Source organism: Peromyscus californicus, unplaced genomic scaffold (assembly GCF_007827085.1).
Source record: "Peromyscus californicus insignis strain IS unplaced genomic scaffold, ASM782708v3 Scaffold_12__1_contigs__length_115047231, whole genome shotgun sequence".
NCBI lineage: Eukaryota > Metazoa > Chordata > Mammalia > Rodentia > Cricetidae > Peromyscus > Peromyscus californicus.
Window position 1 is genome coordinate 92902176 of NW_026294413.1, and position 15719 is coordinate 92917894.

At 47.3% G+C, this 15719-nt stretch overlaps 1 protein-coding gene across 3 annotated transcripts in view; it reads left to right on the top strand.

The window, feature by feature from the left end:
- Positions 1-15719, top strand: part of Drgx (dorsal root ganglia homeobox) — a 31458-nt gene that overhangs the window by 5397 nt on the left and 10342 nt on the right. For all 3 annotated transcript variants that reach the window (XM_052734359.1, XM_052734356.1, XM_052734358.1), the window contains exons 4-6: positions 253-354; positions 3264-3442; positions 3528-3640. In XM_052734359.1, coding sequence (XP_052590319.1) covers positions 253-354; positions 3264-3442; positions 3528-3640 — 394 coding nt within the window. The remainder of the gene's footprint in view (positions 1-252; positions 355-3263; positions 3443-3527; positions 3641-15719) is intronic.

Sequence of the window (15719 nt, forward strand, 5' to 3'; positions counted from 1 at the left end):
CAGACAACTTGCAGGAGTTGATTCTCTCCTTCCACCCTGTCTCTGGGATCAGGCTCCGTTCATCAGGCTCAGGCCGAGCACCTTTACGGTCTGAGCCTCCTTCCAGGCCTTTGTGGAATCTTTTCAGACAGCTCTTTTCCTCATTTCCTTCCTGGATTTGATCTTCAAAGTTGCTTCCTCACCACCCCTGGCAACGTCCTCTCCCTCACCTAGCCGCAGCCTCTCACCAATAAACATTTTCTCTTTTACCAGCTGGAAGCTCTGGAGGCAGTCTTTGCCCAAACACACTATCCTGATGTCTTCACCAGAGAAGAGCTAGCCATGAAAATAAACCTCACAGAAGCCAGAGTGCAGGTAAACCTTCTTTTAAATTATTTAACTCTCTAATATTAAAACTGGCAAACTTTTTTTTTTTGACATCATGACTGCAGAGTGCACATTTGGCCAAAGAAAGCAAATGAGGACTATCTGTCATTTTCATGATGCACTTTAATAACATCAACATAATGTGGAATATTAGATTAGGTTGATTAATCGGTCATTCATAATTAACTAGTGATAATGTTCTACACTAATTTGTCCGCGTCTCTAAGGTACTAAATTACATCAATGCACATCCATTTCCTTGCTTTGGAAAAAAAAAAAAAAAAAAAAAAAAAAAGCTGAGATGCTATTCGCAAAGCAAATCTGACCGCTCCGGGGTGAGGCCGGTCAATTGCAGAGAACCACGTTTTCAGATGGGAAACAGGGCAGGATCTGCTTTCCAGAAATTGCATCATGCCCAACTTTTCCCCTGCACAGACTCTTTGAGCAAAGTGGACCTGGAAAACACGTGCAATTTAAAAATCTTTAAACAGCAGCAGCAAAAGGGGCCGAGCAGATATGGGCTGACGGGCTGGGGGTGGCGGCCACTAAGCTGCAATGCTTTTCTGGAAGCTGCTTTTAAGTGCTGACCGACCGAGCCCAGCAGCCGTGCCCTAGTGAGTACGGGAGGCAGACTCACAGGGCTGCCTCTCCAGGCCAGTTATTCTGTGAGCACAATTATATATTCATTTTATTTATGGGGTTTCCTCCATGCTGTTTCTGTTCTTTTTTATGTAGGAGCTTGGGGTTAAGACTATGCAAAGATCTAATTGTAGGAAATATAATAGTTTGCTTTCTGTTCCCCTGGGTCATGTTAGTATCTCTTAAAAACCAATGGCTGAAGAGAGATAATGGAATTCTGAGCAGTAAATTGGGGGTTGTAAACAAATTATTTCCCCTATAATCAGATTATGTGATCCTGATTATTAAATCTGAACATGAATCATTGGTCATATGCGGGCAAATTAAACTGATTATTATTTGGGAATGAAAATGTTCTTTGGCCCGGACCCCGTCTATAGTTTCTTTTTTTAATGCCGGCTTGCCAATAGCTGCCTAAAGACTGAACTGCAAATTGAGATAAATGACACAATTATTGAGCATTCAGAAGTAGCAGATCATAACTTGTCCCTGAAAGGTGCAAGGGTAAGATAGGGTGGTGACAATTAGAGCGGAGAATTGTTGTCCAGGCTGTTGTTGGTTATTATGTAGGCAGACAATGGCAGCCAAGCTTGTGCTTAGCCGGCTTCCATGTGGGGACAAGAGCCTTGGTGGCGGGAAGGGAGATGTGTTTACACTTACACCACTTGCTCATTCAAATATGATTAATGTTCTATAAAGCAGGGTCTTAATCGAAGCTGATGTTGTCCAACAATAACTAAATAGGGAAATAAACGACTCCATCATGCTCCTTCCTCAGAAGCAGGCGAACTGTCAGTGAAAAGCCATTAAAATATGATAATGAAAAATAGCTCAATTAAATGTTGTTATAGCTGTGACCTTCATTCAATTAAGACACAAGAAAGTGTCTGCATTTTGCTTTGCATTTAACTGCCCTAAATTTAGAATATAGATAAAATCATTATTCAATGGTTGCTGATATGTGCAATTAAAAGCCAACGCGATTAAAAAAAGAAAGAAAGAAACTCAGTTGAAGGAGAAAGAAAATTAAGGGGTGGGGTGGGCTGGCAGAGGGCTCAGCCTGAAGGACCCAGGCTCTTTCCCCATTCCAGTGTTCTGTGGCCAGAGCGGGTGGGATGTTGTCCCTGGGAGTTGGAGAGAAGCCTGGCCAAACCCAGCTTTTAGACAGAAATTATCTCTGAGAAGAGAAAAGGTGAGCAGGGGGTGGTTTCCCTGGGAAAAGATCCGTGGGCTTTTGTTGCCTTCTGTGAACATCTTGAGCTGGAACTCCAGGATTCTATCAGGCAAATGTGTGTGTGTGTATATATATATATATATATATATATATATATATATATATATATATATATATATATATATATATATATATATATATATATATAAAATCTCCCAAGACTTAGGAATCACCTGACACCAATTTCTAAGGGGGTACCACACCAAGGTCAAGGTCAGACACAAACCTTCTGACCTAAGGATAAAGTAGTAAAGTAGATGGGACAGTAATCCCTCTTTACTGAGTGTCCAGTTGCCGTACACCAGGCACTGTGAAATATTTAACATTGTCTTTCGAACAATGCTTAGGGGTGGTAGCATTGCCCTCTTTCCCAAAAGTGTGGCCCACAGTCCTGAGCCAAGCCACTGGGCTTCTTGTTGTGGCTTTTCAGTTTGCCACTTGGATGAACCTCCCTGTCTGTGAAATGGGGGTGACAGGACTGTTTATCTCTGAGGGTTGCTGCGGACCCCAGCCCACATTTGTTAACCAAGAATCAGAATTTCTAAGCCACGCTGACTCCAGAGAGAGGGTTTCTCCTGGGTGCTGTGGGTGGCTAGTCAGGAACAGGTTCCTGTACGGACGATTCTTCAGGGCAGAGCCCAGGTGTGAGCTTGCCGGAAGGTGTGGTGTGTCTTCTTTGATGAGAAGCCCCGGAACAGCATTTTGCAAATTGCTTTCACCGTGTTCCCTGTAGGGAAAACTTTTCACATCAAATTCACGTTCTCACAGGCAGCTGAGCATTGCAAACTCCTACAGGATGACGCTTTCCCTTCCTGTGGGCAATGCCCTTGATGTTTTCTGCTCTTTACTAGTCGTTGAAAAGTGCCTGTCAGAGGCAGTTGAGCTGATCCATCTGTGGTCTGAAGTTCGGAGGCAGAGAACTGAGGATGTCGGTATGGGCCTCCTGGGGGTTGTGCTTGGGTCATGGCTGGCTCCTCCTGGCTGACTGTCTGCCTCCCTTGGGTATGTTTCCTGTGGGATTCAGGTTTGGTTCCAGAACCGAAGAGCCAAATGGAGGAAGACAGAGAGAGGGGCCTCTGACCAGGAACCAGGGGCCAAGGAGCCCATGGCAGAGGTGACACCACCACCAGTGAGGAACATCAATTCCCCGCCCCCAGGGGACCAGGCCCGGAGCAAGAAGGAAGCCCTGGAGGCCCAGCAGAGGTAAGATTAGCTGGGCCATGGACCATGGGTCTGGGGTCGCTCTGTAGACAGGCTGGACCTCAATGGAATGTTCTGTTTTTGTCAGCCTGGGACGAACAGTGGGCCCTGCTGGGCCTTTCTTCCCCTCCTGCTTGCCAGGGACCCTCCTGAACACAGCCACTTATGCCCAGGCCCTGTCACATGTGGCATCTCTGAAAGGTAAGATTTGCTGGGCGGGCGGGTGCAGAGGCGGGGATGGTAGAGAGGGCGGAGACTGTCTGGCCTCCCCGCTGTCTCTGCTGGGCAACCTTCTGCTCCTATCAGTCACAGCCAGGCTCACAGTCACCATCCACTTCCACACTGCTGTCCTGTTTGATTTCCAACAGCCTGAGAATGTAGGTGAATGTTACTTCGTCCCACCCAACAGAGGGCTTTTCTTAGAGGAAGCCCTCTCAGAAGCAGCCGTGTTTCCACAGTCTCCTCCCTCACCTGGTCATAGTTGAAGGCGCTGATCTGGAGCTCATGAGGAAGTCTGGGAGGGATGGCTGTCTCAGCTTCCAAGGACCTGTTCTGTGCATCTTGCTTATTTGCGCTCCTCGGGGATTCCTGGGACTTTTGATGTCTTGTCAGTGGCTGGTATTATGAGAGGGGAGACATCTACTGTAGTTGCTTGGTCAGGCCCAGAGCAAAGGGCTTTGCTGGGCTGTTCCTTGGGGATTTCTGGGGCACTGTCCCCAGAAGTAGGGGCTTATCTAGGGTCTTTCAATTCCAGTGCACAAAAACAAAACAGCGTGAAACAAAACCCTACTGGAGATGTTTAGTCAGTCTGGTGACTGCTGCACTGGCGGGAAAGAGGGAGGGCCCCATAGTGGATCTGGGAGACTGTTGTGAGTGCTGTCCGCAGGGTTGGTTTGTCACCTTAGACCTGGGGGATGGGCATGCGGGTGTGGGCTGCAGGTTTTTCCCGGAGAACAGGCCTCCTGCAATATCTGCTGTGTGTGCTGAGGCATCCCAACTCAAAGCTGTGAAGTATAAAATGCTCCAGAGCCACAAACTTGAATATAGAGGTGATGCAACACGTGGAAAATTCCACACTGGCCTCCTGTGACAGGAGGTTGTCAAAAGTCAGAGGTACTAAAATTATTGTGCAAAATTCCCTTCCTGCTCAATGTGTAAATGCCCAGGAAACCTACACAAACTTTGTGTTTGGACTTCTAGCTCAACCCCAAGATACCTTATTATGTATATTCAAATATTCCCCGTATCTAAAAAAAAAAAAAATCTCAGATCAGAAACATTTCTGGTCCCAGGCATTTCAGATAAGGGGTGTGCAGTCTGCACAGAGATGGGCTTCTTAGCCAACTCAAGGTCCCAGAGGAGCTTGGCCTTATCCGAGGGGCTGATCCTGACAAAGGCGCAAGCCTCATCCATCTGTCTGTACAGCACCATCAGCTGTGGTGAGGGGCAGTTCAGCAGCAAACGGCCACCTCTAATAAACATGCTTCGCTCCCTCCACACCAGCCCTCTAAGTGGGAGCGATTGCACATTTCTCCTTTCTTGTAGTTCTCGGGGTGTCTCTCTCTTTTTGGGAAGTAGAGAAGGGACTCTTCAGTGGAGCTTTGCCTGCAGTGGCTGGAGGGAGGGTGGGGCAGGCAAGAGCTAAACTTTGGGACAGGAAGGGCACAGTCCAACAGCAGTGGGTGGGCAGGGAGGGAGGGGTCAGCTGAGGTTTGTGCTCTCTGTGTCTTAGGGAGCATCCACCTTGATGGTGTCCTAAGGTAGAGGGCAGGGCTGGTAGAGGGGCTGCTGATTGGGCCAGCTGTTTATACACATCTGCCTCCCTCCCTGCTTTCCCCTTTTCTGTTTCCCCTCCCACCCCTTCATTAATCCCTTTGGACTGGGCTGTGCCTGCCTTGTTAGGAACTGAATTCCTTTGATAGGACATTGCTTTGGAGGATCTGGGATGGGCAGGGCCTTGCAGAGGAGGCAGGAATCACAGTGTACTCACCAGGCATGGACACATCTCTGCACACTGCAGGGGCCTGCCTGGGAGCCTACAATGTCCTCCGTATGTACACTGTTCCTGGCAGGTCAGGATTAGGTAGGGAGAGAGGGTGGACAATAAGACCTATTGGGACCCACAGCATGCTGGGATGCTTCTGGAGCAGTGGTTCTCAACCTTATAATGCTGAGACCCTTTAATACAGTTCCCCATGTTGTGGTGTGACCCCCCAACCGTAAAATTATTTTCATCGCTACTCCACAACTGTAATTTTACTACTGTTATGAATCATAACATAAATATTTTTGGCGATAGAGGTTTGCCAAAGGGGTCAAGGCCCACAGGTTGAGAACCACTGTTCTAGAGGGAGGGGGAAAAAGTGAGAAAATTGAGCAGTGTAGTCCCATTCTGCCTCCCTAGAGACAAGCGAGCCCTTGCCTACTCTTCTGGAAGCAGAGGGCTCTTGTGATTTGTCGTTTTCCTGCGTCAAGACAGGCATGAGTAAAACACAGAATTCTGCGTTCCTAGGGACAGTGATGGCAGGAACGATGCTGAGGAACTCTAAGATTTGGCCTGGGCAGAGGTGAGGTGGGGTTAGGAAGATCAGGAGGCTTTGCCCACAAAGGGCCAGTGGCCTACCAAGCCAGCAGATGGTAGCAAATGGGAGAGTGGACAATTTTGCTAGAATTTCTGAATTTTCTATAGAAGTTGGAAATGTGTTTTTATTTGGAAGATTCCTGCCTTACTCTTTTTGGACAACTATAAAGAAGCACATAGACCAGTGGTTCTCAATCTGTGGGTAGCGACCCCTTTCACAGGGGCCGCCTAAGACCATTGGACAACACAGATATTGACATTATGATTCATAAGAGTAGCAAAATTACGGTTATGAAATAGCAACAAAAATAATTTCATGGTGTAGGGGGGTCACCATGACATGAGGAACTGTGTTAAAGGGTCGCAGCATTAGGAAGGTTGAGAACCACTGATGTAGACCATGATGTATAGATAAGAGACATTTATCTCTTATTGTTCTAGAAGCTTGGAAGTTAGAGTTCTGGCAGCACGGGTCTCTACTGAGGCCTAGCTCTGGGCTGCATACACAGCAGAAAGAATAAGTGAGCTGGTTCTCAGGCCTCCTTCGGGAGGGCACCACTCTTCTCTGGAGGGTTCTGTTGGTCCTTGTCCCTCCTAGAGCTCTATCTCCTAACATTGTCAGCTGGTGGTTAAGATGTCAGCACGTGAATGTGGGGGAATACAATCACTCAGTCCACAATAGTTTGTGTTTCAAATGTTGTCTCCGAAGTTTGGGGGTCAACACAGCACATCCATGAGCAGTACTAGGGACCTGCCCTTCTGTGGTCCCTACTGAGCTGAGAAGGACTCTTCTTTCTGTCTTCTCTGTCTGCTTTCTGAATTCTTCTCCTGTGTTCCTATTCTCCTCTCCTCCTCAGATTCCTCCCCAGCAAAGCCTCTTCCTGGGGCTCTCCCTGGCCACCCTCTGTGGCCCCATGCCCTTTGGCCTCTCTGAGCATCTGGCTTTTTCACCTCCTGCAAGCTAAGGCACATGGGAAAAGGAGGGAAATGAACAATTATTGAAAATCTCCTCTGTGTTGGCCAGGCAGTCTCACATCTTAGTCAGCATCCTGCAAGGAGGGGATTCGGATAGATTACTAGTGTGCTGGGGCTAGGATGGCTGAAATAATGGCCCGTTTGTCACTTCCTCCTGTGATGGCTCTTCCAGATAGAACGGGTTCTGATCTGGAAGTCCCCAGGGCTGCACCACTGTCTGCTGTAAATCCAGGTGGGCTCTGCAGCTCCTGAGATTTGTTTGGGGTAACTCCAGGATACAGAGTGAGACATGTCCTTCTGTTATAAGTTGGTTTCTGAACACTCTTGAGATTCAACACTCAGTTGTTTTGTGGGACGTGTGTTAAATGCTTTGGAGAGAGGTCAGATCCCCAATTCTCAAAGACCATCCCCTTTCTTCCCAGACTTTCCCCAGTCTTCAAAATGAAGTGAGTAACGGCTTCTGGACTCAGGAGAGGAGCCCCACTTTCTAGGGCCTGGTTGAGTTCTAGGAGCCCTGGTCTGTGACTCAGTTTCCATTACTGCCTGTACCCTCAGATGCTGGCTGGGTCCACTATCTCCTTCTCTTGGGCTTGAACTCAGTGTCCGAGGGCCCTGGCCAGCAAGAGACTGCATCAGGCAGTTGGGAAGACCATTGTGTATACAGGAGCTCAGAGAACCCGTCTTGGCTTTCAAGAAACAGAAAACTCAAGTTCAGGGTCAGGAAGTCAGTTGTTTACAACTGGCAATGTTGGGGCAGATGTTTGGCTCTAGCAGACATGGGCAAAGGGCACTGTTAAGGCAAAACCATTATCAAGCATCCCTCCCTGGTAAGTAAGAAAGTCAGACTGGACCCCATCGGCTTAGTGTCCATAGTCCTGAGATTTTTTTGATCCTGTGGAAAATTCCATGGGGCGATATCTCCACCTGATTTTTGAAAGTTCAGGTCATTGAGGGGAGGGATGCTCCAGAAAGTATGTAGGTGAGAGGGACTTCTGGCCATCCTCTGAGCTGTGTTCAGTCTAAGTAGTCAAGGGAGATAACTCTAGATGGTGGCTTCCTTAGAAAATCAGAGGGACCAATTTTGCCTCTTTGGAAATTCCTGTTGAGGGTAGAGCCTGGGACTTGGCTAGAAGTCCTATCCTATCATTTCTATGCATGTGCTGAAGGTTGGACTTGATGGCCCTCTCTCAGGCCCAGAGGTGAGGGCAGAAAGCATGCCATGCCTCCCGCTCTGTCCACTGGTAATGGCGGCGCTGTCTGGAGCCAGGCAGGCTTCTGGGCTACAGTGCTTACACAGGAGGCTCGGTGTTGTGACCTTAGGGATGACACAGTGCAGTGCACTAGGACACAGTTGTGCTGGTCAGCTGGGGGACGCTGGCGATGGAAACAGAAGGCATGTAGAAAGTGCGCGATGACAGCCTTTGGTAGGAGGAGCCTGTGGACCCTCTAGTGTGGCAGTTTCGAGGAGTGTGCAGAGGGGATGTGTGAGACCAGCTTCCAGGCTCACTGAGTAGCCACCATCAGAGAGTGAAGCAGCTGGCTCCCCTGGCCAGGAAACTGCTCACCAAGGACAGAGTCAGAAAACTGAACCCAGGGACGTTCCTCCTTAATCAGTGTGCAGAGGCTAGCATGGATTCCAAATAAGGGCTCTGGAGTGGCCTGGCTGGTGAGGCATGAGCTTTTCCTTTCTCTAGCCTTTTTTGTAAGTCCTTAAAAAAACAAAAAACAATAAACTAACTGTGTGTGTGTGTGTGTGTGTGTGTGTGTGTGTGTGTGTGTGTGTGTGTGTATGTTAGCAGATTAGCAGAGTGGGGAGAATGTGTACATGGGATGGAATGTGGAGGCCATGCGTGAGGACAATAGACAGCATGTGGGAGTTGAATACTGCCTGCCACTAGCGCTCAGAGTCCTATGATTTCATCCTGTGGCATGCCTGGTCATCTCTCACGGACCCACAGAAAAATCTGCTCCCGAGACTTCTATGTCCTGGAGCTTTGTTGTTCTTGGGATGCCCCTCCCACCAACCCTTGCCTCATATCTTCCATAACTCTAAATTTGGACAGTGTCAAAGGGCTTTGACAACTCTTGTATGGCGTCGTGGCGCTTTCTAGGTGATATGCTTTGCCTATGGAATGCTTTGAGAGGACTCACACTGGTCAGACAGGCTGGCCTGGCTCTCACGTAGCGTGGCTCTTGATGGAAAGTCACAGGACCCTGCTTGGACAGGGAAGGTTGATAGAACAGCAGTGGGTATCCAGAGGACAACACCAAGAATTTTTCTGTGTTGTCTTAATGGACAGCCTTGGGATCATGATTCATTAGTGTAGAAGAGGTTATTAACGGCCACAGAGGCACTTGGGTTTGTTCCGGGGACGTGCTGGCTGCAGGTGAGCAGGCCCTGCTGGGGGCTGGAGAGGCTAGGGCAGCCGAGGAAAGAGCTCCCTGGAGGACTAAACTGCTTAGCTCCATGCCTCTAACCTGTCATTCACAGAACCGAGTGTGCCAGGGGCGAGTTTTCGTGATGCACATTGTGCTCTGTCCAGCAAGCTTGCTCTGGGCTGGCCAGTGGCATCACAGGAGACCTTCCCCAGGGAACTCACATCACCTTGCTTCACGCTAAATGCAGTCAACCTGCTGATTTTTAGGATGAGATAGCTTTCCCATTGAAGTGGGCGTTCTGGAATACTGTAGTTTTTGCCATTTGAATTGTGTGTGCGCGCGCACACACACACACACACACACACATACACACACACACTGTATCACAGGTGCATCACATGATGATCGTTCACACCATGGTGAAATTTTCTATGTGTTTCTCAGAATAAACTTCCCATCTGTAAGTGGCACGTGACTGAAGATAAATCACACAGTGTGCATTTTGGGGAGTCTGCTCTCTCAGGCTCAGTGTTGCGCTGTGTAATTAGGTTTAGTTGTGGAGTCTTTGTGACAGCTCGTATACTTGAGAAGGTCATCTCTAAGTATAGTTTGTCTCTTTTTCACATCTGTATACTCTTCCTTTTCTTGTCTGGATTTGCTGGTCAGGATTCCTGGTGTATTAATCTCTTGTTTTATTTCTAGATAGAGTCTTGCTATGTTGCCTCCACCACCTTGAACTCCTGGGCTTATGTTCTCCTCCTGTCTTCGCTTCTCAAATAATCTTGAGTAGAAGGGATCCTACCAGGGAGTCCTGTGCTCGACTGACTTCCTAACTAAGTTTTGTTGAGATACAGCTAACATATCACGTAACTAGTTGTGCTACCCATCTTCCCAGCTCCACTGGCGATCACGTCCTGGTTTCCTCAGTTCTGAGACTCTCTGTCTGCTTAGATGTAGACATTTTGAGGTTGCTATTGTAGACCTTTAAAATCAACAAACTCATACAATATTGCATCTCTTTTTTTGGAGACAGGATCTCACTCTGCAGTCACTATGTACCAAGCTGGCCTTGAATTCACACAGCTCCACCTGCCTCCCCAGTGTTGGGATTAAAGTCGGGCGCCACCACACTCAACTCCATCTTCCTGTCCTGTTGATGTTACCTGTCTTGTCCTATTCTTGCTCCCCTGGAAAAGCTCTCAAGGCCTTACAATCCTGTCTATGATCCTTATTTGCTTAACTATTTGTGGTGCTTAAGACAGAACCCAGGGTCTCCCACAGTAACCACGTGATTGACCACAAAGCTATGGTCTCAGCTCTGGAAGTTTCAAGAAAAAAGTTTCACATAAGCTATGGCTCAGGTTGGCCTCAAATTCAAAATCCTCCTGCCTCAGCTTCCCAAATGCTGGAATTACAGGAATGTGCTACCATACCTGGCTTATTTTTACTTTTCAAGAAGCCTCTTATCAAAGGGGGCTACTCCCTTCTTGTCCTAGCTTATGATTTAAAAATTAGTGCTGAGAGTGGACACAGAGCTTCATCAGATGTTTTCTCAGCAGCTGCTGAAATGGTCCCATGGTTTTTCTTTGCGTTAATATGATGAATTATGTTGATTGGCTTTTAAAATGTTTACATTCCCGAAGTAAACCCAAATTAGATGTGGCATGTTATCCTTTTTATAGATTGCTAGATTTGATTTGCTAATATTTTCTTTAGGCTTTCTGCATTTATTATCATGAAGAGGTTGATCTGTGCCTCTCTGTTTATTTACCATTAGCTTACAGAGTAGCGGGTTTCCTTTGGCATTTTCACACAGAGTTCTTCTGGTGGACCCTCCCCCATAATCTTTCTATTTTATTTCTTTTAGCAGCATTTGTACTGACTTCCACAGTGGCTTCGCCAGTCTACATTCTCATAGACAAGGAATATTTGTTCCGCTTTTCCTGAATCTTCACCAGCATTGGCTGGTTTTATTTTCTTAGACTCTCTAATCCAGGTTTTGGTTTAGCTTTGCATAGCCATGATTACCTCAAATCTTAGCACACTTGTTCTTTGGTTTCTGATGAGGATCGGTTCCAGTATCCTCCATGGACACCACAGTCTATAGACACTAAGTCCCTTCAATAAAACGGTGTCTGTGTATAACCCATACTACCTTCCTGTCTGCATTAAACTATCACTAGGTTACTTATACTCCTTAACGCAATTTGAATGCTTGGCAAATTGTTGTGTGGGGAGTGATTACAAGAAAAATGTCTGGATGTGTTCAGCAGAGAATATGTTTCCTCTGATGAATCCAGGAACAGATACAGTGGGCCTATTACATAATAAACCTGCTTCATTCTCCTCCAGTTCTGAGGACTGGCTGGGCTCTGATGGGCAGTTCTGCTGCTTTTACTCGGGATCTTCCAGCGGGGAGCAGGGGCACCCCTTCTTTCTCTCTGTGGTTCCTCTCATTCCGGGCTGGGCTTAAATTTGGTGGTGGTTAAGGTTCCTAGAGTGTAAAAGCAGGAGTTGCCAAACCTTCCACATCTGGCCCACAGCTGGATGGGTACTATCTTTGCTATATTGTAGTGATGAAAGCCAATCCCAGGGCCAGCTCAGACTTGGGGGAGGAAACTTCCCAGGGCTTCAGTACGAGAGCTATGTTTCATTGAAAGCTTTCTTTGGAGACCAACAACCACAGCTATAAGGGATATGTTGATCTTGTGACATGAATTAGGACATTTGTTTTTAAACTCAGCTCACTTCCCAGTCCTTACTATACACACTTTGAAGGTGTTGGTTATATTGGACTAATTTCTAGATCAGTGGTTGTCAACCATCCTAATGCTGCAACCCTTAAATATGGTTCCTCATGCTGTGGTGACCCCCAACCATAAAATTATTTCTGTTGCTACTTCATAACTGTAATTTTGCTACTGTTACAAATCATAATGTAAGTATCTGTGTTTTCCGATGGTCTTAGGCGACCCCTGTGGAAGGGGTTGAGAACCACTGCTCTAGATCTCTGCCCCAGCATGATCTTTGCAGAGTGGAAGGTAATAAAGCTTGGGGAAAGCAGGAGAGAAGGCCAAGGTACTCTGGGAGTGGAGAAAGGCTCTTTAGGAAGGTAGAGGGATATTGATCCTAGCCTGTACTGCAGGCTGTCTGTGTTCCTCCAAACCCCTGAGCCTTCATCATCCAGTATCAGCAGGACATCACAGACTGCTCTAAGGGCTAAGCATCCAGTAATGGCTTAGGTGTATCCCTAGCTAAGGGGCTGGAAGGCTAGGGGGCTGGATATGCAGAGGGAGTTAAGTTGGCTATGAATCCTTGAGTCAGGTGACAGACTTAAACAAAGATATGCAAAGAGAGATATGCAAATGACAAGAACTTGTTTTGCAGAGGAGTGAGGAAGGTTTGAAAGAGGTGTAGGAGATTCCCTGGGGTGGTGTTGGGGGTGGGTGGGTGGTGGGGGTGGTGAGGGCTTCCTGGGACACATGGACTAGCAGCAGCTCCTCCTTCCTGTTACTGGGTCACCTGTGAAAGGAGGGCCATCATGGCCACACATAGAGGTGCTATGGTAAGTAGGCATGTCTCCAAGCCTGGCACAGCAATTCCAGTTAGTAATAGCAATTGACTTTAGGGTCAAGATGACAAAGGGCAGAGGTTACTTTGGGTCTGATAAGAGCTTGGGTTTAGATGTTTGGGGCAGAAGAACTTATACCCCACAAATATTTGCTCACCCAAGGAAGGGCCTCCTGACCCTCAGGGGGCAGTGATAGAGGCCCATGGTGCATGGGCAGTGCACAGTGCCCCGGGAAAGCTGCAGGCCTGCAGGATTCCATAATGCAAGAGTTTAGGGGAACAGGGAACCTGAGGGACAGAACATGGTCATTCCTCATGTGGAAAGTGATTGGGTCAGGCCTAGCTCCCTCTCTGCCTGGCTGTTGTTCATTATTTATATCAGTGCTAGCTCCTGGGAGTGTGAGCAGATATCTGAGACGCTAAACTTAAAAGGAAGACAAGTCTGCTTCAGCTCCTGGTTTCTGAAGTTTCGATCTTTTTGTACTATTGCTTTGAGCCTTTGGCTGCATAGAACGTCACAGCAGGGGCATGTGGTGAAGGAGGCCTGTTCCTTACGGCAGCTGAGAAGCAAAAGGATAGGAGAGCAGGGGGTCAGCGTTTCAATCTGCCTGTCAAAGACATGTCCCCAATGGCCTAACTTCTTCTCACAGTCTCACCCCCTAAAATTCCCACCATCTCAACAGTGCCACAGGCTGGGAACCAACTTCTAATAATACATGGACCTTTGCAGCGGTGTGTGTGTGTGTGGGGGGGGGGGTGTACATTCAAATTCTGGAGGGGTAGAGAACCTGGCACTCATGATTCGTAAGGAACCTCCTCAGTGAACATCTCTCCATGTAGCAGTGGGGGAAACTGAGGCCAGCAGAAGCAATAGTACTGCTCAAGGTCACAGAGTACATCTGCTAGTGGCAGGGCAAGTCAGCGGGACACCCGAGTGTCCCTCTCTGAGACCCCAGGCCAGGCTCTCGGACTGATTCTGTTTCTTTGACAGGCACCTGCTGTCATCTTCTAGCTTGAAACCTACAGTTCATTTTCTGGAAGTCATTTCCTATGGGTGCTGATGGGTTTGCCCTTCCTGCTAATCAATGGGGCCCAGGAGTGCAGGGAGCTGAGAGGAAGTGTTCAGCTGGTGCCAGAGGCTGAGCGAGGCAGCCAGAAAAAAACCAGCCTGCACATGCCCCTGCATTTGCTCTGGCTATGCTTGGGGTTCTCTGATCTGAGAGCTGTTCATGTATTTAAAAGAAAAACAAACAAACAAACAAAAAACCAAAACAACAACAACAACAACAAAACCCCCAAAACCTCTGGAAAAGCATCCAGGCAGAAATAGAACACCTTCATTAACCCTGGAATGACATCAAAAACCTGGTGGCGATTGTGAGTAGAATTGATCCCTGTCCACAAATGTTTTCTGAATGATGAGTGAATGTGGAGATATTGGATTTATATGTGGTAGAGGGCATCAAGGTAGTATGTGATTCAGGCTTAGTAGCACTATAGGAACTTGCCAAAGTAGCTTCATGCTCTTGGTATCAATCACAGTGTGTGACTTTGCTGTGGCCACGGGGTTTCCTTCCATGAGGAGGCTTGGAACCTGGGCCATAGAAATCTTGAGAGACTGACATGGGCCAACTCGCTAGAAAGGACAGATTGTCCCTCGCTTTCTCCATTCCCCTACATATTCCCTGAGTGTTTACTTAGTATGAAAATGGGACCCTTTGGTTCTGGGATCACGAGCTGGAGAAGGGTACTTACAGCAAGCTTGGAAGCGTGATGAAAACACGCAAGCAAATATCTCATGGTGCAAAGGCTGAAACACCACAGGGAAGGACCAGGAACACACAATCGGGGGTCCATAGTAGGAGACAGTGAATTTGGCTTTGCAGTGTAGCTGGTTATGACAAACACACCTAGCCACAGCGGCTAAAACCAGGCTGAAAATACCACGGGCATCTGCTCACAGACCCACACAGATTCTCCTCGAGAATTTAGGGAATAGGTAATAGGACTCAGAAATATGGTTCTTCATTTATTTATCTGGTTAGGAAGCAAAAAGGACTATGGCATTGGTAAGAAATGTCTCACCAGTCCGGGCATCTCTGCTTTTGTTCAACATTTAACTGGAATGTTCCAACAAGGAAACAGTGTAGCAGAACACTACCTGCCGCCCACATGGGTCACATGGCCCTTTAGGAGGAAACTGTGCTATTGGCAGAGACGAGACAGAGCTAACTTAATTTTTCCTGTCAGTCTCTGTAGTAGATCAATTAAGCTGCCAAGAAGATCAAATATTTCAGACTGTATTTATTACATTAAGTATTTATGTTCAGGCCAAGCCTTTAAAGCATGATGTCATATAGGGATAGAGGCCGATTAGATCAGTTCAGCAGAATTTGCTGTAACTTAATGGAAATCTAATTGTATGTTTTAATTTAGTGTCCAGGAGGTAGTATTTTCCCAAATAAAACAATTCTCAGGCTGTGTTTAAGGACCATGTAGTTTTTGCATGATGGTAGAAGTTGGTGGTCTAAGGGAGGGAGGTTTTGGGGGGTGTTACAGGCTTGGGGGCTGCTTGAATCCCATGCGACAGGACTTATAGATGTCAGTTCTCACCGACTGGAAGATGAATGGAGTGTTCCTGGGTGAATCTCATGGTGTATCCTCAGCTTCATGTCTGTACTAATAGTCTGGTGCAGCTGGAGGCCATTAGGCATTCAGAGTCTTTGCTGGGAGTTGAGGACATAGTCTTTACTCCTTTGCAGCTTCAGGGGATTG